This window comes from Nyctereutes procyonoides, unplaced genomic scaffold, assembly GCF_905146905.1.
Source record: "Nyctereutes procyonoides isolate TBG_1078 unplaced genomic scaffold, NYPRO_anot_genome, whole genome shotgun sequence".
Taxonomy (NCBI): Eukaryota; Metazoa; Chordata; class Mammalia; order Carnivora; family Canidae; genus Nyctereutes; species Nyctereutes procyonoides.
In genome coordinates this window covers 64,672,544-64,694,066 of record NW_026575125.1, presented here as the reverse complement: position 1 = coordinate 64,694,066, position 21,523 = coordinate 64,672,544, and the positions used below count along the sequence as shown (strand labels likewise).

The 21,523-nt window shown below is 36.1% G+C and overlaps 1 protein-coding gene across 3 annotated transcripts in view; it reads left to right on the top strand.

The window, feature by feature from the left end:
• The first annotated feature begins 796 nt into the window (after positions 1 to 796).
• POF1B (POF1B actin binding protein) overlaps positions 797 to 21,523 on the top strand; it is a 120,731-nt gene continuing 100,004 nt past the window's right edge. For all 3 annotated transcript variants that reach the window (XM_055338920.1, XM_055338919.1, XM_055338918.1), the window contains exons 1-4: positions 797 to 839; positions 982 to 1,305; positions 10,650 to 10,724; positions 13,642 to 13,722. In XM_055338920.1, coding sequence (XP_055194895.1) covers positions 1,024 to 1,305; positions 10,650 to 10,724; positions 13,642 to 13,722 — 438 coding nt within the window. In that variant the 5' untranslated portion in view covers positions 797 to 839; positions 982 to 1,023. The remainder of the gene's footprint in view (positions 840 to 981; positions 1,306 to 10,649; positions 10,725 to 13,641; positions 13,723 to 21,523) is intronic.

Genomic DNA, 21,523 nt, shown 5'->3' with positions numbered 1-21,523 from the left:
TTTAAATCTCATTTCATAAAGTAAGGCACCTCTTAGGACTCGCGGCTCCCTTAACTAGATATTAAAAAAGAAATCGAACTCAGTATTTCCTAGGGTACACATAAAGTCAGGGTACATTCCTTTGTAAAAATGCAAAACAATAAATATAAATGCTGAAATGCAAAGCATTTGTGGAATGGTAAGATCTTTCTTGACCGATCTCCCATTTATAGATACAATTAAATCATTTAGACAACTCTACTTCAATATATGTTAGAAAGCCATAGGAGGTCTGGAGCAAGATATACAGGTCCATAAATTAGAGTTGCTAGACAGAGACCCCATAGCAATCTTCCTTAAATGAAATTACCAGCTGGGTTGTGCAAAGAATGCAAATTTATCTTTGAAAATTAGTGTTTCCCTAGGCTAATACCTTGTCTTTTGTTCTGGAACTCTGGAATGATAATACCCATGCCTATAATTCTCTTTGCTAAGTTTAAGAACCATGGGAAGGTCACTTTCATGTGATGTTTGTGACTTTTTTTCTCTAGGAAGTTTAGGCATGAGCGTGTCTTTGTCTGCCTATTTACAGTTAAATTAATTTCCAAGCCTGTGGACTTGGAAGATCTTGTTTCATCCCTAAAATTCTTCATTTCTGTTATTTCCAGACTCTCTTACGTACTTGAATGCAGCCTTATATCTTTGTGGCAAAGCAGGGCCTTTCCTGGCAGGTAATCCTGAGGGGCGTGTCAGTACCATTTCCTGGAGCAATCTTACAGGGTGGTTCTGTTTTTTATTTGCGCTCAAATAACTTTGCTCCCTCCTCTGCAGCTGCCAGACCAGTTCCTGCTGCTGCTCAGGTAACTCTAACCTCTCCTGGGCACCACTATAGGCAGAGGGGGTTGATAAATGACTTCTACGTGTGCCTGCTTGCCTTCCTTCTTACCCTTATTCACGAGCATGCTCTCTCTCTCTCTCTCTCTCTCTCTATTTGTTCCATAGGGAGAGCGTCTGGGAAGTACCTTGCTGACCACTAAGAACATCATGAGCTCAAGCTATTGGAGTGAGATGAGCAGCAGCAGCTGTGGGACTCCACAGCCCCCAGAGGTGCTGCAGTACCAGCCTCAGCATTACCACTGCTACCATCAGTCAAGCCAAACCCAGAACCCTCCGGAAAAAAATGTAGTGTATGAGAGAGTGAGGACCTTCAGTGGGCCAATGAACAAGGTGGTTCAGGCCTTGAACCCCATCACCTCACAGGAAGTGCTCTCTCCTATTAAAACTGTCTCTTCCCACCAAAATTTGGTTTGGAGCAACCATTCTCAGGTACCATAAAGATAACTATGCCAGATTTGTAGAGAGTACCTCATTTCTTTTCTTTCTGCTTTTTCTACTTCTCTGCCTATTCTATAGGATGTTATCTTTTGGTGGACTGCAGCTATATAAGCAATATACGGTCATCCAAATTCCTTCTCTTGTTGTTTTTTCATTTACTAGTGCCTGTGGTTGTTTAACAGCTCCAATGAGTTTCATAATCTAACTAGAGCATAGGATGACTCATTTTTTTGTTGGATTTGATTGAAGTTTCGGAACCGGGGTATTCTTTTGCCCCTGCTGTAAAGCAATCCTCAACTTAAATACAGTATTTTTTGTAGAATAAGTTCACATTGATTCACTTTATTTCAGAAGTAAACAGATTTTTATATTAAATATGGCAGTTCAGAGACAATGGCTTATATGGAGTGAAAAGCAGTTATTTGTGTTCAGCAAATAGTATGCTGCTCCTGGATAAGTGACATGAACAAATATCTGTACAGATTGTCATATGTGTTTCATCTTCTGAAAATGACACACTGGTGTCAGCCAAAGTGAATAATATATGAATATTGATAAGAGGATTGAAAAAGTGGATATAGGATTCAAGAAGGCCAGATATAAGTAATTGTTATACAAAAACTTTAAAAAGCAGAACTCTAAGACACCTTTTAAAATAAAATAATTTTTTAATAAAATAAATTTGCCTTTAAAGGGGTTATTTTAGCATCAGTATATGTGCTAATAATCTTGCCAATGAATGTAAAGGAACACTGCAAGGCTATATAAAATTAAAAGCTCTGTTGTGTTTTCATTCTTTGAATACCCTTACACTAAATTTGCATGACTTTAAGCTTTCTGGAAACATCTGTCCAAACTAAAATTGTTTTCAAGATAAAAATTTATACTGTAAAAATTCAAAAAGCAATAATTGGAATAATATTATCTGATGTTATTTTATTTTACTGATCTAGAATAATACAAGTTATTTTCCCCAAAGCCACAATTTATGGTAGGATATGAAGCAATATTTCTAAAGTATATGTTAAAACTCTTCAAAATATTTTTTAAAGATATAGATAACACAACTACAAAGGCCACAATTTTACTGGTATTTAATGCTTAGCTTAATTTGAGGGAAAAATATGAAGAAAAAATCTAGGATTTACTGTCAGTAATTTCCTAGTTGAAAAAAACTCCACCTGTATTGAAGTCAAAAGGAAGAAAAAAATATGAAGTTAAAAAATACTACTTTGTATAACTGATAATAATGTGAATGAACATGCCAATATTTAGCATTAGGATGTTAATGAACAACATAGTAGGTGTCATGTATGTTCCTTATTAGCCCTAAAACAATACAAAAACAAGTTACCATTTATTATAGAAATGCTAAAATCACCCTATCTGGCATAGTTATTTAAAAACAATAATTTCTTTTCTTGTCAACTTACTAGTAAAGATAGATAAAAACTTAACAGCAAAAATTTAGCAAATCATAAATACTGACTACATATTAACTTTTAGGATCACTTTATTGTATATTCCTTAGTTCAACTTTCATTTTTAATAATCTCAGGACCAAGCTGTTTGAGCTTTTTTACAGGACTTATCATCTCTTTACCTGATAATTACTAAAGAGATTCTTATAAGACTATCTCCATCCTGAAACACATTTCCCTTTAGAGGAGTTTATAAAGAAACCTAGGGACACAAAATATTGCCACAAAAACTGGGATAAGAGATTGGAATGGGGTGTTCTGAAGTCTGAAGTTATTTATAATTGAAACGAAAGAAAACTAAGGGTGTGTAAGGATGAGGTAGGTGAAATTCTGGATATGTAGTAAAGGACAATTTAAAGCATTTAATTTACAATTTTAATTTAGGGACGCTGGGTGGCTCAGTGGTTGAGCGTCTGCTTTTGGCTCAGGTTGTGATCCCAGAGTCCCAGAATTGGGTCCTTCATCAGACTTCCTGCAAGGAGCCTGCTTCTCCCTTTGCCTATGTCACTGCCTCTCTGTGTGTGTGTGTGTGTGTGTGTGTGTCTCATGAATAAATAAATAAGATCTTTACAAAATAAAATAACATTTTAATTTAATTTATTAAAAATTTATACAAATTTAATTTATTAAAAAGGAAAGTTGAATTAAGGAGTATACAATAAAGTGATCCTAAAACTTGTTCTATAGTCAATATTTATAATTTGTTAAATTCCTGCTGTAAAATTTTTATTTCTCTTTAATAGCAAATTGACAAAAGAGATTAATGTTTTTAAATGTTTAATTTAAGGACATTCCCTTAGTGAAATAAGAAGAAAATTTGACTATAAAATTTCAAACTGAGTTAGATATCAAAGGGTATTTACGAGTCTACTAAAAGATAATTTGGCAAGAAAGCTTTTTGATAGCTGTCACAAATAATGTGATGAAGAAATTCTATTTTATTTTTCTTTCTCCCTGTTTTTTGGCAGGATGACATTGTGTAAAGTAGAACCTAGATTTTGAAATTAATCTGAAATTAATTAATGCTAATGTAATGGGTAAGATGTGGCAGCAGCTTTATAACATACAATGCCAAACAAAAGCAAACAATACATATTACTCAAAATCCTTTTTTGTTTGTTTCATGTTTTAATAAAAGTCTCTCTTTAATATGTCATATTTTATTTTATTTTATTTTATATGTCATGTTTTAGAGACATTTTGAGTTGGTATGTAGCAACTATTCTGATGCTAGAGTTTGTGATTCTGGCAGGTAGGAGAATGTGTATTATAATCAATTGCTGGTCATCACAAATTCAGTTAAATTTTTACTTTATCTTTCAACATTTAGGTGTTTTTAGATAATTAAGATAATTTATAAGATTTAAAAAATATATATAATTGGTTTGCCTAGCTGGGTCACTCAGTAAAGCATGTGACTCTGGTTCTCAAGATTGTTAGTTAAAGCCCCATGATAGATGTGGAGCCTACATTAAAATAAATAAAATAAAATAAAATAATTATATATAATTATATACAATAATTATATTTATATAATAAAATATGTTCCCACTGAAAAACTGAAATTGATGTCACTCTTCTTTGTTTCCCTCCAGATCTTAATTTGAGCTTATGTAGTAGATATTTTAGATTTAATTAAATGCTCTTTACAACACTTTAGTATTTTCTATTTGGCTTTTTAGTACTTGTTTTTCCTCTATCACCTTCTGGTGCAATAAAATGGTGTTTATAAGTATAAACATATTTTAAATTTCTCTAGATATACTGTTGCTTTGTTTCCTGTCTATAATTATTAATATATTTTATTATTCTCTCAGTTATTTTTTATCTGGTTGATAGAGCAGAGAAAATTGAATGCAGAAAACAGACAATGTAGAAATTGTCTAAATTGATTCTAGAATTAAAATTACCAGGTTGATCCATATGGACAGGTAAAATCAAACACGGGGTAATCAAGGGCACAGATGCATTTTAAAACTGAATGCAGTCTTGTGAATACATGAAGTTCTAGAAACTACACAAAACAAAATAAAACAACTTACAGCTCAATCTTTTAAAAAGCTTAAGTATTAACCTACCATCGTTAACTCAAAATGAAATACTGCCTTAATGAATGCCACTGATGCAAAATTACTCAACATATATATTTCCCATCCACTAATCTAGCTTTTCATGAAGTTCAAGATATTTTCCATGTATGCAAAAGGAACTCTGTTGTGTGAGAGAGAATTGAATTAAAATAAAATATTTTTAATAACTGTGATTCATTGAATTGAATATTTATTAATTGCCTATTATGGGGGAATCTCTGTGATTATTTGGATGACTACTGTTTGCTTATCTCAGGGAGAGTCCACATTGAAGATAGATACACAGAATTTGGTCTGTAAGTGTTCCATATATCTCTATTTCATTTTTAAATATTATTCTGTGCTTTGGCTGTCAATATTTTATTGAATAAAACAAGTTTTAGTCAAAGAAGGGACCTCTTATTTTTTTTTTAGAAGGGACCTCTTAATGTGTGTCTTCTTAATATGGGTTACCATTATTTTGAAGTTAAAACTTGCAACCAAATTTAACTCTAGAAATTGGTCAGGGAAAATGTGTTTTTATGTGTGTTATTGATAGCTTCTGCTATCAATAATTACTCAGTTTGGGTTTATCTTTGTTCACATGATTTTTCCCCCTTTTCTTTGGTGACAAAAATTGTGGGTAGGTCCCTTGCTGTGCCAGGATTTCTATACAGTATCAGAAAAATTTCCTGTTCTGTGGGGAGGGGTGTGTTGCTTTGATAAATTGTTGTTCAAGGGTGTGTTCACTAAAGTGAATGATTGTTCAGGGAAGTAGGTTGTAGAGAAAGGAATGAGGTCATAAGATAAAGAGGCCCATGTTTTCAGCTTTGGTCAGCCCTTTTATACTTGCAGTTACATAAAGATGTAGAAATTGTAAGTCCAACTAATTGCTGGGTAAAAATGTCCATGCCAACTGTTTCTTGTTTAAGGGAGATGTGATAGATTGCTGGGCCTGTTTTCCGGCCATGAAACCACAAGCTGTCCTTGTGTGTGTTTGTGGCAAGGTGGGGAAGGGAAGCGAGGCAAGGCAAGGGGAAAGGTGAACTGGTCCTTAAACTGCTGTGATCCAAATTTCTTTTCGCGGTAATGGCAATTCATGGTAAAACAACTGGGATATTTGCCATGCTCTTAAATACCATTTATTTTTATTTAAATTTTTTTATTTGACTGTAGCTGAAAAACAATGTTACATTAGTTTCAGGTGTACTACATAGTAATTCAACTTCTGTATATATTATGCTATGCTCACCACAAGTGTAACTACAATCTGCCCCCATGCAACATTAATATAATATCATTGACTGTAGCTCTGACCTATGCTTTTTATTCCAGTGACTTATTCATTCCATATATAGGGAAGCCTATATTTCCCACTCTCCTTCATCCATTTTCTCCATACCCTCACACCCCTTCCTTCTGGCAATCATCAGTTTGTTCTTTGTATTTATAGTCTGATTCTGCTTTTTGTTTATTAAACCCCATTTAAAAGTGAAAACCTTTATAAACAAGTATATTTGAGCTTACTTTTTTTTTACATCAGCAGCCATGGTGTTAGCATCCTTTTTTTGATTTCTAATGGAGCATATATATGTCTAGTTTTTAAAGACAAAAAGCATGTACTTCAAAGAGACTGTATACTTTATTTTTTCTCCTAATTTCCTTCAGGAAAAGGAGAGAAAAAATGAATCTCTTAAATGAGGGATTTCCTTTGGAGGAAAAAGATGAGGGGAAGAAGTTTTATTTCTAGCACAGTCTATTGCTTTCTTAACATGAGAACAGAATTACAGGTTTTATCCTAAATCAAGGAAGTGTTTGTTTCATCTAAAAAAAAGATTGTAATTTATATGTTTCTTCCTGTACAAAGTTCAGAACAACATTGAACAATAACCTGAGGCAGGTTTTTAACCATGTTATTGGCTTTGAAAGGTTTTCACAAAAGCATCTTTTAAACTATTCAGGGAATGTATTCAAATGGCAGTTTGCCTTGGCAAATTCTGTCAGCATAAATATCAGATGGTATTTAAAGATATTGCCTCTTTTGAAACTGTGGTCCTGAAGTGTTCATAAGTCACTACTATTACTTTCAGTGATTCTCATAGTCATTTTTTTATTTAAATTTATTTTTTATTGGTGTTCAATTTGCCAACATATAGAATAACACCCAGTGCTCATTCCATCAAGTGTCCACCTCAGTGCCCGTCACCCAGTCACCCCCACCCCCCGCCCACCTCCCCTTCCCCCTCCCCTTCCACCACCCCTAGTTCATTTCCCAGAGTTAGGAGTCTTTCATGTTCTGTCTCCCTTTCTGATAGTTCCCACTCGTTTTTTCTCCTTTCCCCTTTATTCCCTTTCACTATTTTTTATATTCCCCAGATGAATGAGACCATATAATGTTTGTCCTTCTCCGATTGACTTATTTCATTCAGCATAATAGTCATTTTAAGACCCCTTCTTGGAACACTGTATAATTTATTAGCTTTTCAAAGTTTTAGATTTCAAATTGCACAGTATGAGCATTCCATGTTCATTTCAACAAGCTTCCAAATATTTAAAGAACAAAGGCCTATACTGTGTGTGTAATCTCTATTCTTATTCCCAGCAATCTTGCCATCTCTCCTGTATTTATTGCACCAAAGTTTTGAACTCTTTGATAAGAGTTATCAATAAGAAATGATAGCTAGTAGGTGTTGGCTAAAGAGGTTCATATTTTTCAGAGTATAAAGATGAGTTGCAGAAAACATTGTGTGGAGAAAACGCCCATACAAATGAATCTATGTGGAATGACTCATAGAGGGCTGTAAATAATAAAGGGGCAGAACATATTCATATGTTACCTTAATATATTAGGCTTGCAGTGGTAGTCCTAACATAATACTGAAAGGGAGGATGAAAATGTTACAAGCTGAACCAAAAGAGAAACAAAAGAAAAACCACAGCATGCAAAATATTTGGCAATTTGTTTTAAGAACAGCAACATTTGTTTTAAGAACAGTACTGTAGGTGTACTACAGTATAGATATACTTCCATATGTATTTACCAGTGTTTCCCTTGTTAAGTCTGTGATTCTGATTTTCAATAGCCTCTTTGTTCCAAAAAAAAAAGAAATATTTTTATTGTCGTGGGAATATATCCTGGAGTTTTGTCAATTGGTTGTAAATTATTGTAATATATGAAGAGATTGAGTAACACTATCAACTCTTTGCACACTAATAAAACTACACAATTTTCTGATTTGGGAAAAAATGTAAAGGTCAGCATAATCAGTAAAGTGACTTATCTAATAATTATTAAAAACCATACTCTTACTTTTATAGACCATTTTCTTTTAAAATGAGAGCCTATTCTGGAATTTAACTAGAAGCAGATCAGACAAACCATAATTAAAAGTCAGAAGGAATATCAGGGCAGTAGTCTTTTTTTTAAGTTTTTATTATAATTCTGGTTAGTGGGCACTTGGATGGCTCAATGGTTGAGTGTCTGCATTTGGCTCAGGTCATGATCCTGGGGTCCTGGGATGGAGTTCCACATCAAGCTCCTGGCAGGGAGCCTGCTTCTCCCTCTACCTATGTCTCTGCCTCTCTCTGTGTGTCTCTCATGAATAAATAAAAAAAAAAACTTTAAATCCGGTTAGTTAATATACAGTGTAATATTAGTTTCAGGTGCACAATTTAGTGATTCAACAATTCCATACATCACCCAGTACTCATCACAAGTAACCGCCTTATTCCCCATCACCTATTTCACCCATCCCCTCTGGTAACCAACTGTTTGTTCTCTATAGTTAAGAGCCTGTTTCTTGGTTTGCCTCTCTTTCTCTCTTTATTCCTCTTCGCTCATTTGTTTTGTTTCTTAAAATCCACATATGAGTGAAATCATATGGTATTTGCCTTTCTCTGACTTATTTCACTTAGCATTATATTTTTGTATTCTTTGGATAAATATTCAATAGTGCAATTGATTGTTGAATTATTGGGCAGTTTCTACTTTTAACTATTTGAGGAAGCTCCATACTGTTTTCCAGAGTAGTAAAGGAGTACCAGTTTGCATTACCACCAATAAGCGCAAGAGGGTTTCTCTTTCTCCATATTGTCGCCAAAACGTCATTTTGTGTGTGTGTGTGTGTGTGTGTGTGTGTGTGTGGTTTTTTTTAGCCATTCTGACAGGTGTGAGGAAATATTTCATTGTAGTTTTGATTTGCATTTTCAGGACAGTAGACTTAAATAAGTTTTATTTTTTTAATAAATTTATTTTTTATTTGTGTTAAATTTGTCAACATGCAGAATAACACCCAGTGCTCATCCCGTTAAGTGCCCACCTCATTGCCCGCCACCCAGCCACCCCCCCCCACCTCCCCTTCCACCACCCTTACTTCGTTTCCCAGAGTTAGGAGTCATTCAGGTTCTGTCTCCCTTTCTGATAGTTCCTATCCATTTCTTCTCCCTTCCCCTCTATTTCCTTTCACTATTATTTATATTCCCCAAATGAATAAGACCATATAATGTTTGTCCTTCTCCGATTGACTCATTTCACTCAGCATAATACCCTCCAGTTCCATCCACGTTGAAGCAAATGGTGGTTATTTGTCATTTCTAATGGCTGAGTAATATTCCATTGTATACATAGACCACATCTTCTTTATCCATTCATCTTTCGATGGACACCGAAGCTCCTACCACAGTTTGACTATTGTGGATGATTTAAGTGTTCTTGCCCAGATTACAGAAGTTTTCAGCTATTGTTTTCTGAAATAAATTTTCTCCTCTCTTATCCCTCCCTTCTGTGACTGCAAAATATGAATGCTATTACATTTGATGGACTCACTGAGTTCCCTAAATCTATTATCGTGTTCTCATAAATCTTCCCTGCGGAGCCTCCGCCCAAGCCCCTCTGAGCTGCTCCCGGGTCGAGCCGGGTGCTCACTGCAGCCCTTTAGGGAGCTCAGCCGCGGGGTGTGGCGTGCTCTCCCCGGGGCGCAGGTCCCTGTTAGTGTCCCTGGGAGCCCGAGGGCATTCCCACCCTCCTGGGGTCTTGCTCTAACTCCCTGCGAGCCCCTTTCCGCCCGGGAAGATTGGTGCAGCTCCTGCTTCTCCGAGACTGCGCTTTCTTGTCCTGGGGATACTCGCCCTGGCCTTAGCCCTTCTCCTCGCAGGGCCCCTCCCCCTTGGATGCCTTTTGTTTCTTTATTTCTTTTTCCCCCCGTCTTCCTACCTTGATAGAAGTGTGAACTCTTCTCACTGTAGCATTTCAGCTGTTCTCTCTTTAAATCTCAGGCGGAATTCGTGGATTTTCAGGATGATTTGAAGGTTATCTAGGTAATTTGTTGGGGACAGGTGACTTGGGGCCCCTACTCTTCAGCCATCTTGCCCTGCCCTCTTAACTAAGTTTTCAAAGGTAGTTTCCTACCATGGCTAGAAAATCTTTGCATTGTATGTTTTTGTGTTGACAAATTTTGCATTTTGCTAAATTACAGACATATATCAACATTGGAGTGTGTGTTAGCAGATATTTCCAAAAGAAAAGAAGGATATAAACAATTAGTACAAGAATAAATAAGGTGTTATCAAAATATTCTAGAAATTATTTTATCATTAGTTTTACTAGCAAAGCTAAGAAAGGAATACAGTAATGTGCTCTTTGGATATCATCTAATAAAACACTAAAGTTATTACTCCTGAAAAAGTAGTTTATTATTAAATTAAGGGAAATAATACCTAAAGAAGGTAGTCCATTCAAATGACACTGTTTAGTAACCATTTCTGACACCCCTTTTTTTCTCAACAGGAACTCCATTCTCCAACTCTGAAAATATCTACTTGTTCCCCAAGCAGTCTACATATAACCCCAAATACTGAACAGGTAAAAGAAGTTATGGATTAGACTAGATTCTTTTCTTTTTATGTAAGCCTTGCTCATATGTTTAAGTAATCTTTAAGTCCTCCTAAGGCTCTACACATTTACAAAATGTCAGGAATACAAAACCAGAAAGGAGATTCTCACATATGATGATCAGCTCAGCCCATTAAAAGAATGTGAAACAAGTGCCGAAACAAATGCTGTGAATTGAGATTTTTCAGTTTCATTGTCTATTCAATCTGATTGCTTTCAGTTTGAGTGTAGTTTATTTAAGGGATTCAAGGATCTCCTAATAATTATATATATTTTATGAGTCCTTGATTTTAGCACAAATGAAGTACCTAGATCTTGGAATGATTAAGTACCTGACTTTGTTTTTTTTTTTTTAAGTACCTGACTTTGTGATAGCATTGTAAGTTTACATTCAGAAAGAACATCTTATAGGGTCAGAACTAGCCCTTCTCAAAGGTACATGATCTGAAAGACATGCAAGGATCTAGTTCCCTTAGCCTTCACAACTTAATAATCTCACTTTTAAGATTACCCTCGAGTCTAGGCATTATATCTTCAAAAGGTACCTATAATAATAATTAAATACCATATTGACAAATATGTGTTTAATGAGCTAGTCACCATACATTAAAAAGTGAATCATAAGAAAATAAAAATTAAACATTATAAGTTTGTTACTACATAGGAGGAGAGTATAAAGGATATGGGATTTGGGGGCTAAGAAGGAGAAAGATGGTGCTCTAGGAAAGCAGGCCTGCCCAGATGAGGTGCCAGGGTATGAGCTTGGACAATAAGGGAACAAACAGACAAAAGTTGATCTCCAAACATTAGTACAGTAAGAAAAAGGTGAGATCATGCAAAACAAATAAAATTCTCAAAAGTTTGTCTACCACTTCCCAATTGGCCTAGCCTAGAGCTAAGTTGGTTAGAGTCATGCATTTATTTATTTATTCATTTATTCATTCATTTATTTATTTATAAATATTTCTTTATTATTTTAGAGAGACAGAGAGGAGGAGTGAGAAGGGGGCAGAGGGTGAGGAGGGAGAGAGAAAGAAGCAGACTCCTTGCTGAGCAAGGAGCCCTGTGCTGGGCTCCCAGAACCCTGAGATCATGACCTGAGCCAAAATTAAGAGTGAGTCACTTGAGCAACTGAGCTACCTAGGTGCCCCTAGAGTCATGCATGTATTTAGCAAACATTTGTTAAGTGCTCACTATGTATCAAATATTGTACAAAGATGTAATAGACCCAATTGCTATTCTCAAAAGCTCACAGACTAGCATGGGTCACATACACAACAAAACATAGAACAGTGGGATAAAGGCTGCAACAGAGATAGATATAGAGCCCTACAGGACCACCAAGACAGGATTGCCTCAGAAAAGTAAGTCCACTTAAATCACAGAGCTATTCACTGCATTCAGATCCAGGCCATAAATTGCATTAGCTGCTACTTTTCATAATGAAGGCTTTAAAATTGGGTTTACTGTGTTTTATTTCTGATAATGCAAATATGTTTATCGTAGAGAATTTTGGAACCATAAAAATTGTAGAGTAAAAGAAATAAAAATCACTCATGATCCCTTCTCTTACCCACAGATAGTATTATTAACATTTTGTTTTCTTTCATTCAACTAAATAATTTATATCATACCATATATGCTTATTCATATCTTCATTTATCACTTACCCTTATATGATATTATGAGCTTTTTTCATGTAAATTTGTATTTACTCAAAATCCTTATTTTAATAGCTACATATTTCAGCCTATGGATGATTAATCTTCCCCCTCTCCAGAGGAAAGTGCTCCTCTAACTACACCTTCATCGGTATTATTTTTTTCTAATTAAAATACAGTATTCTGTTGTTATGTTTATTTGATTCTTAGCTTGGTTGAGTACTTCTTGCTGTCTATTAACCATTTGTTTTTCTTCTATTATAAATGTTCATGTTATTTGCTCATTTTTCTACTAGTAGGAATTTTTTTCTTATTGAGGTATAAAAACTCTATATTAACGATATTGATTCTTTTTCCATCAAAAGTTTACAAATGACTTTGTTCTAGTGTTTTGTCTCCCTTTTAATGTTATTTATGGCCTTCTCCCACCAACACCCTGAAGATTTAAATGTTTAAGTACACAAACACACACACACATACAAACACACATTTTTCTCTTTGTGTCTCCTTCTGTTTAAATAATTTTTTATTTCTTTTTTTTAAGATTTCGTGTATTTATTTATTCATGAGAGACACAAACACACACACACACACACAGAGTCAGAGACGTAGGCAGAGGGAGAAGCAGGCTCCCTGCAGGGCCCTGGGATCATGCCTGAGCCAAAGACAGGTGCTCAACCAGGCGTCCCAAAGAATTTTTTTCTTGAAGATTTTATTTATTTATTAATGAAAGAGAGAGAGGCAGAGACATAGGCAGAGTGAGAAGCAGGCTCCCTACTGGGACCCCAATGCAAGACTTGATCCTTGGACCCTGGGATCACTCCCTGAGCCAAAAAGTGGACACTCAGCCGCTGACCCACCCAGGTGTCCTTCCTTCCACTTTTTAAAATAGGAGATAACTAATAAATATTAAGCTATATTTTCTTCTAATACTGTGGGGCATTTACAACGTAATGAAGATTTTGAAACTCTCATCAAAATGCTTGGAATGTGTAATAAATTACCATGAAATGAGTATAATAGAAATAGTTAACAGGGCTAAACACATAAACACATGCATTAATATATGTTTCTAAGGCTGAAATTAACTAAAACCACAAATTCACATGTCATCATTTATGCAAATGACTTAAAATTTCACTCTGAAAATTGCTCCCTATTATTTTTAATGACTTCAAGGTCACTAAGCAACTATAATTATATGCAGCTTTTATCTTTCTTTACAGGAACTCCATTCTCCAACGGTGAAAGTCACTGCATGTCCACAGACTAATATTAAGAGATACATAGTACAAAATCCTGAACAGGTAAACTATATCACCCAAACTCTTATCCCAACCTATAATTCCTTAGAAGTTGATAGCTTAAATGAGAAGGGTGAGTCAATTACCCAATCACTAAAATCAGACTATTGGGAGTCTCCTCCAGTTATAAAGTTAATTTATAATCATTAGTATTAAAAAGTCATTTTTAAAATATTTTTTAAAGATTTAGTTTTTTATTTTATTTTTTTATTCATCAGTTGCATATAACACCCAGTGCTCATTATATCAATTGCCTTCCTTAATTCCCATCATCCAATTATCCCTTCCTCCAATCCACTTCCCCTCCAGCAATCCTCAGTTTGTTTCCTATAGTTAAGAATCTCTTATGGTTTGCCTCTCTCTGTTTTAATCTTATTTTATTTTTCCTTCCCTTCCCCCATATTCATCCATTTTGTTTTTTTAAATTCCACATATGAGTAAAGTCATATGGTATTTATCTTTCTCTGACTGACTTATTTTGCTTAGCATAATACACTCTAGCTCTACTCACATCATTCTTTTTGATGACTAATATTTCATTGTATATATGTACCACATCTTCTTTATCTATTCATCTGTTGATGGACATTTGGGTTCTTTCCATGGTTTGGCTATTGTGAACATTGCTGCTATAAACTTTGGAGTGCTTGTGCCCCTTCAAATCACTATTTTAAAAAGTCATTTTTAATTTCAGACAACTATGTGTCCATATTTTCTGATTTAGTGAGGCAACAGTTCCAAGCAGCATGGAAATTCTTGAATTATAAAATCTTTCTACATCTATAGCCCCACCTTTGTACTACAAAGGATTTTGTACCCTTCGAGCCAAGGGGAAAAAGGACAAAGTTCTTTCTTTAAAAAAAGATTTTATTCATTTTTTTTCAGATTTTATTCATTTATTCATGAGAGACACAGAGATAGAGAGAGGCAGAGACATAGGCAGAGGGAGAAGCAGGCTCCCTGCAGGGCGCCCGATGTAGGACTCGACTCTGGGACTCCTGGATCACACACCCTGAGCTGAAGGCAGATGCTCAACTGCTGAATCTCCCAGGCATCCCAAAAAGGACAAGGTTCTTTCACTGACTTCACATAGCAGCTATCAGCTGTTACATCAGGGACTGGAATCCTTAATTTATTTAGATTTTCCATTGAGATATGGGCTAGGAAGAAAAAAATGAAAAATGAAAAGTTCAAAACTGCCTCCATGCCTTTTTTTGCCTATGCTATGAACTTTGGTGCCTAGCAATGAGCTCTTTTGAAAATTATATTGAAGTTTTCTAAGATATAAAGCTTATATTTTACAAACTAGGATATTATTCTTTATTTCATTTTGAGGGAAAAATTAAGAAAAATTTTTCCCACAGTAAAAATCCTTCCTCAACACACACAAAACCATATATAGCCCTTCTTTAGCTGCAACAGGAGGTTCTTTGTGGTTATAGGGACAAAGTATCACAGATAGAAACTGTACCACAGATAATAATACAGCAATTCTTTGCTTTGATCTCTATTTCTCCACTATTGCAGGAAAGAATACTCCCCTCACTCACAAAATAAGATAATTATTTACCTCAGATGTGAAAGTGTGTGCATGTGTGAACATATGAGCATGCAAGCTCTTGTGGTGGGGGCATGATCATTTTGAACATTTGCTTCAGTTTTCACATATCTTTATAAGTATCAAAGGAGAATGTGATTATATTAAATGAGTTGCTTGTGCCTTCTTTCAGAATTAAATGTTTAAACAACAGACCTGAAAAGTGTGTTGGGGAAGGGAGACATAAAGAAAGCTTGGCAAATGAAAATGTGCATTTTTCTATAACATGACCACTTTCCCCTTCTTCCTCCCTCTTTCTCCTTTTCCTTTCCTTCATACAGAAACTGGGGAATATATATATATTTGGATGCATATTACACTTGATATTCTTAGCTTTCAAAAAATTAGTTCTAGATAGCACTATTTTTTCATAATGTGAGAATTGCTGTGTTTACCTAGGATATATTCACAGAGTAAGTTTTTAGGTAAATTCTTATTCTTAAGTTAATGAAGAAAGGGAAGAATTCATGTTTATTGGACATATGCTCCGTGGTAGAAGATCTACATATTTTATCCTATTTAATCCTAAAAAGGTGAGAAAAAGAAGCCCAAAGAAGTTCAGTTATTTACTCATTGAATATTTATAAATTGTCTGCTATGTACTAAAAATTGCTCCAAGAATTGGGTATAGAGCAGCGAACAAAAACAAAGTCCCAATCTTCTTGAAACTTGAGCTCTTAACTAGACCCGAACCATTCAGTTACAAATAAAAGAATGGGAACAGAAATTGAATAATGATGATCTGGAAAAGATACATTTGCAAATTAAGATGTAGATGAATTAGGATCCAGATACTCATCTACATAACAACTTCCCTCCCATCATCCCAGTGTAATAAAAGGCAGAGAAATTATTTTTTAATAATAAATTTATTTTTATTGGTGTTCAATTTGCCAACATACAGAATAACACCCAGCGCTGATCCCGTCAAGCGCCCCCCTCAGTGCCCGTCACCCATTCACCCCCACCCCCCGCCCTCCTCCCCTTCCACCACCCCTAGTTCGTTTCCCAGAGTTAGGAGTCTTTATGTCCTGTCTCCCTTTCAAGGCAGAGAAATTAGAGGTATGTATGGAAATACATAACATATTTGTACCACTGAGCCTGCCCATGTAAAGGCTTATTATATTGAATGTGTACAACTACCAAAAAGCAAATTGTTTCTCAAAGAAAACATCCAAAAGATGGTAATGATTATTTCAAAGCTTGTAACTCCCTATTGAGAAATAAAACAAATTTCAACCCCTATGCTTTGTAAACAGAAATAATCTAACTGGTTTTGCAGAGCAGCTTGAAAATCCTATTTTGATATATCTCCCATTTTATTTATCTTATGAATATGCCTTTTTGTTTGCTCTTTTAAATCCCCCTAGGAGAAGATTCTGACTTAATTACAATATTTATAATAAGCTGAGGCTCCTAAAAGGCAACTTTATCCTCTTTCATCTCCCAGCTTATCTAATCTTCACTTCTACTCCTTGTAATTAAATTGATCTCAATCTACTTCTCTTATGATGATTTCCTTCTACCTCTGTTCAACCTTCTTTTTTATTTTTGGTTGTTCATGATCTTCATTCTGCATTCATTGTCATTTTAGCCAAAGCATTCACGTATTCGGGTATATAAATAGACCTAGAAGTGAAGAAAATGTTTGTGTTCTATCAGTTGATAGAATCCAATTGATATTAATCAGTTTTATTAATTTTCTAGTTGTAGAGCTCCTGCTATGGGGAGGGCACTGTATAGCCTTCAAATAGGAGGATAGGAAACAAGACATGGTTGCCATACCAAAAGAGCTTATAGTTCCTATTGCAAGGGAAATAGGGTATGTGCACAAATAGCTATATAAAATATATAATGGGATGTAGGATAGCTGCCAGGAAAAAATTACAGATGAGGTCTTATTTTTATAATAAATTTATTTTTATTGGTGTTCAATTTACCAACATACAGAATAACACCCAGTGCTCATCCCAAGTGTCCCCCTCAGTGCCCGTCACCCATTCACCCCCACCCCCCGCCCTCCTCCCCTTCCACCACCCCTAGTTCGTTTCCCAGAGTTAGGAGTCTTCATGTTCTGTCTCCCTTTCTGATACTTCCCACACATTTCTTCTCCCTTCCCTTATATTCACTTTCACTATTATTTATATTTCCCAAATGAATGAGAACATATAATGTTTGTCCTTCTCCAATTGACTTACTTCACTCAGCATAATACCCTCCAGTTCCATCCACGTTGAAGCAAATGGTGGGTATTTGTCATTTCTAATGGCTGAGTAATATTCCATTGTATACATAAACCACATCTTCTTTATCCATTCATATTTCGATGGACACCAAGGCTCCTTCCACAGTTTGGCTATTGTGGACATTGCTGCTATAAATATCGGGGTGCAGGAGTCCTGGCGTATCATTGCATCTGTATCTTTGGGGTAAATCCCCAGCAGTGCAATTGCTGGGTCGTAGGGCAGGTCTATTTTTAATTTTTTTAATTTTTATTTATTAATGATAGTCACATAGAATGAGAGAGAGAGAGGCAGACACACAGGCAGAGGGAGAAGCAGGCTCCATGCACCGGGAGCCCGACGTGGGATTCAATCCCGGGTCTCCAGGATCGCGCCCTGGGCCAAAGGCAGGCGCCAAACCGCTGCGCCACCCAGGGATCCCGGCAGGTCTATTTTTAACTCTTTGAGGAACCTCCACACAGTTTTCCAGAGTGGCTGCACCAGTTCACATTCCCACCAAGAGTGTAAGAGGGTTCCCTTTTCTCCGCATCCTCTCCAACATTTGTGTTTTCCTGCCTTGTTAATTTTCCCCATTCTCACTGGTGTGAGGTGGTATCTCATTGGCAAGTGATGCAGAGCATTTTCTCATGTGCATGTTGGCCATGACTATGTCTTCCTCTGTGAGATTTCTCTTCATGTCTTTTGGCCATTTCATGATTGGATTGTTTGTTTCTTTGCTGTGGAGTTTAATAAGTTCTTTATAGATCTTGGAAACTAGTCCTTTATTTGATATGTCATTTGAAAATATCTTTTCCCATTCTGTAGGTTGTCTTTTAGTTTTGTTGACTGTATCCTTTGCTGTGCAAAAGCTTCTTATCTTGATGAAGTTCCAATAGTTCATTTTTGCTTTTGTTTCTTTTGCCTTCGTGGATGTATCTTGCAAGAAGTTACTGTGGCCGAGTTAAAAAAAGGGTGTTGCCTGTGTTCTCTAGGATTTTGATGGAATCTTATCTCACATTTAGATCTTTCATCCATTTTGAGTTTATCTTTGTGTATGGTGCAAGAGAGTGGTCTAGTTTCATTCTTCTGCATGTGGATGTCCAATTTTCCCAGCACCATTTATTGAAGAGACTGTCTTTCTTCCAGTGGATAGTCTTTCCTCCTTTATTGAGTATTAGTTGACCATAAAGTTGAGGGTCCACTTCTGGATTCTCTATTCTGTTCCATTGATCTATGTGTCTCTTTTTGTGCCAGTACCACACTGTCTTGATGAACACAGCTTTGTAGTACCACCTGAAATCTGGCATGGTGATGCCCCCAGATATGGTTTTCTTTTTTAAAATTCCCCTGGCTATTCGGGGTCTTTTCTGATTCCACACAAATCTTAAAATAATTTGTTCTAACTCTCTGAAGAAAGTCCATGGTATTTTGATAGGGATTGCATTAAGCATGTATATTACCCTGGGTAACATTGACATTTTCATAATATTAATTCTTCCAATTCATGAGCATGGAATGTTTTCCCATCTCTTTGTGTCTTCCTCAATTTCATTCAGAAGAGTTCTATAGTTTTTAGGGTATAGATCATTTACTCTTTGGTTAGGTTTATTCCTAGGTATCTTATGGGTAGCTTTTGGGTGCAATTGTAAATGGGATTGACTCCTTAATTTCTCTTTCTTCAGTCTCATTGTTAGTGTATGTAAATGCCACTGATTTCTGGGCATTGATTTTGTATCCTGCCACGCTACCAAATTGCTATATGAGTTCTAGCAATCTTGGGGTGGAGGCCTTTGGGTTTCTATGTAGAGTATCATGTCATCGGTGAAGAGGGAGAGTTTGACTTCTTCCTTGCCAATTTGAATGCCTTTAATGTCTTTTTGTTGTCTGATTGCCGAGGCTAGGACTTCCAGTGCTATGTTGAATAGCAGTGGTGAGAGTGGACACCCCTGTCTTGTTCCTGATCTTAGGGGAAAGGCTCCCAGTGCTTCCCCATTGAGAGTGATATTTGCTGTGGGCTTTTCGTAGAGGGCTTTTAAGATGTCGAGGAATGTTCCCTCTATCCCTACACTCTGAAGAGTTTGGATCAGAAATGGATGCTGTATTTTATCAAATGCTTTCTCTGCATCTAATGAGAGGATCATATGGTTCTTGGTTTTTCTCTTGCTGATATGATGAATCACACTGATTTTATTATGAGTGTTGAAGTAGCCTTGTGTCCCGGGAATAAATCCTACTTGGTCAGGGTGAATAATTTTCTTAATGTGTTGTTGGATCCTATTGGCTAGTATCTTGCTGAGAATTTTTGCATCCATGTTCATCAGGGATATTGGTCTGTAATTCTCCTTTTTGGTGGGGTCGTTGTCTGGTTTTGGAATTAAGGTGATGCTGGCCTCATAGAACGAGTTTGGAAGTACTCCATCTCTTTCTATCTTTCAATACAGCTTTAGTAGAATAGGTATGGTTTGTTCTTTAAACGTTTGATAGAATTCCCCTGGGAAGCCATCTGGCCCTGGACTCTTGTGTCTTGGGAGGTTTTTGATGACTTCTTCAATTTCCTCCCTTGTTATTGGGCTCTTCAGGTTTTCTATTTCTTCCTGTTCCAGTTTTGTTAGTTTGTGGCTTTCCAGGAATGCGTCCATTTCTTCTAGATTGCCTAATTTATTGGAGTAGAGCTGTTCATAATATGTTTTTAAAATTGTTTGTATTTCCTAGGTGTTGGTAGTGATCTTTCCTTTCTCATTCCTGATTTTATTAATTTGAGTCTTCTCTCTCTTCTTTTTAATAAGGCTGGCTAAAGGTTTATCTATCTTATTAATTCTTTCAAAGAACCAACTCCTGGATCTGTTGATCTGTTCCACAGTTCTTCTGGTCTCGATTTCGTTGAGATCTGCTTGAATCTTTATTAACTCTCTTCTTCTGCTGGGTGTAGGATCTATTTGCTGTTTTTTCTCTAGCCCCTTTAGGTGTAACGTTAGCTTTTGTATTTGAGTTCTTTCCAGTTTTTGAATGGATGCTTGTATTGCGATGTATTTCCCCCTCAGGACTGCTTTTGCTGCATCCCAAAGATTTTGAACGGTTTTATCTTCATTCTCATTAGTTTCCATGAATCTTTTAATTCTTCCTTAATTCCCTGGTTGACCCTTTCATCTTTTAGCAGGATGGTCCTTAACCTCCACGTGTTTGAGTTCCTTCCAAACTTCATGTTGTGATTTAGTTCCAATTTCAAGGTGTTATGGTCTGAGAATATGCAGGGGACGATCCCAATCTTTTGGTATCGGTTCAGACCCGATTTGTGATCCAATATGTTCTATTCTGGAGAAAGTTCCATGTGCACTTGAGAAGAATGTGTATTCAGTTGAGTTTGGATGTAAAGTTCTGTAGATATCTGTGAAATCCACCTGGTCCAGTGTATCATTTAAAGCTCTCGTTTCTTTGGAGATGTTTTGCTTAGAAGACCTATCGAGGGTAGAAAGAGCTAGATTGAAGTCACCAAGTATAAGTGTATTATTATCTAAGTATTTCTCCACTTTGGTTAATAATTGTTTAAGTATTTGGCAGGTCCCACATTCGGGGCATATATATTGAGGATTGTTAAGTCCTCTTGTTGGATAGATCCTTGAAGTATGATATAGTGTCCCCTTCATCTCTCACTACAGTCTTTGGGGTAAATTTTAGTGTAACAGATATAAGGATCGCTACCCCTGCTTTCTTTTGAGGACCATTTGAATGGTAAAAGGTTCTCCAACCTTATTTTCAAGTTGTAGGTGTCCTTCTGTCTAAAATGAGTCTCTTGTAGACAGGAAATAGATCGGTCCTGCTTTTTTATCCAGTCTGAATCCCTGTGCATTATGATGGAGTCATTAAGCCCGTTCACGTTCAGAGTTACTATTGACAGATATGAGTTTAGTGTCATCATGGTATTATTCAGTCCTTGTTTTTGGATTGTTCCACTGAACTTCTTAAAGGGGAATTTTAAGAGTACCCC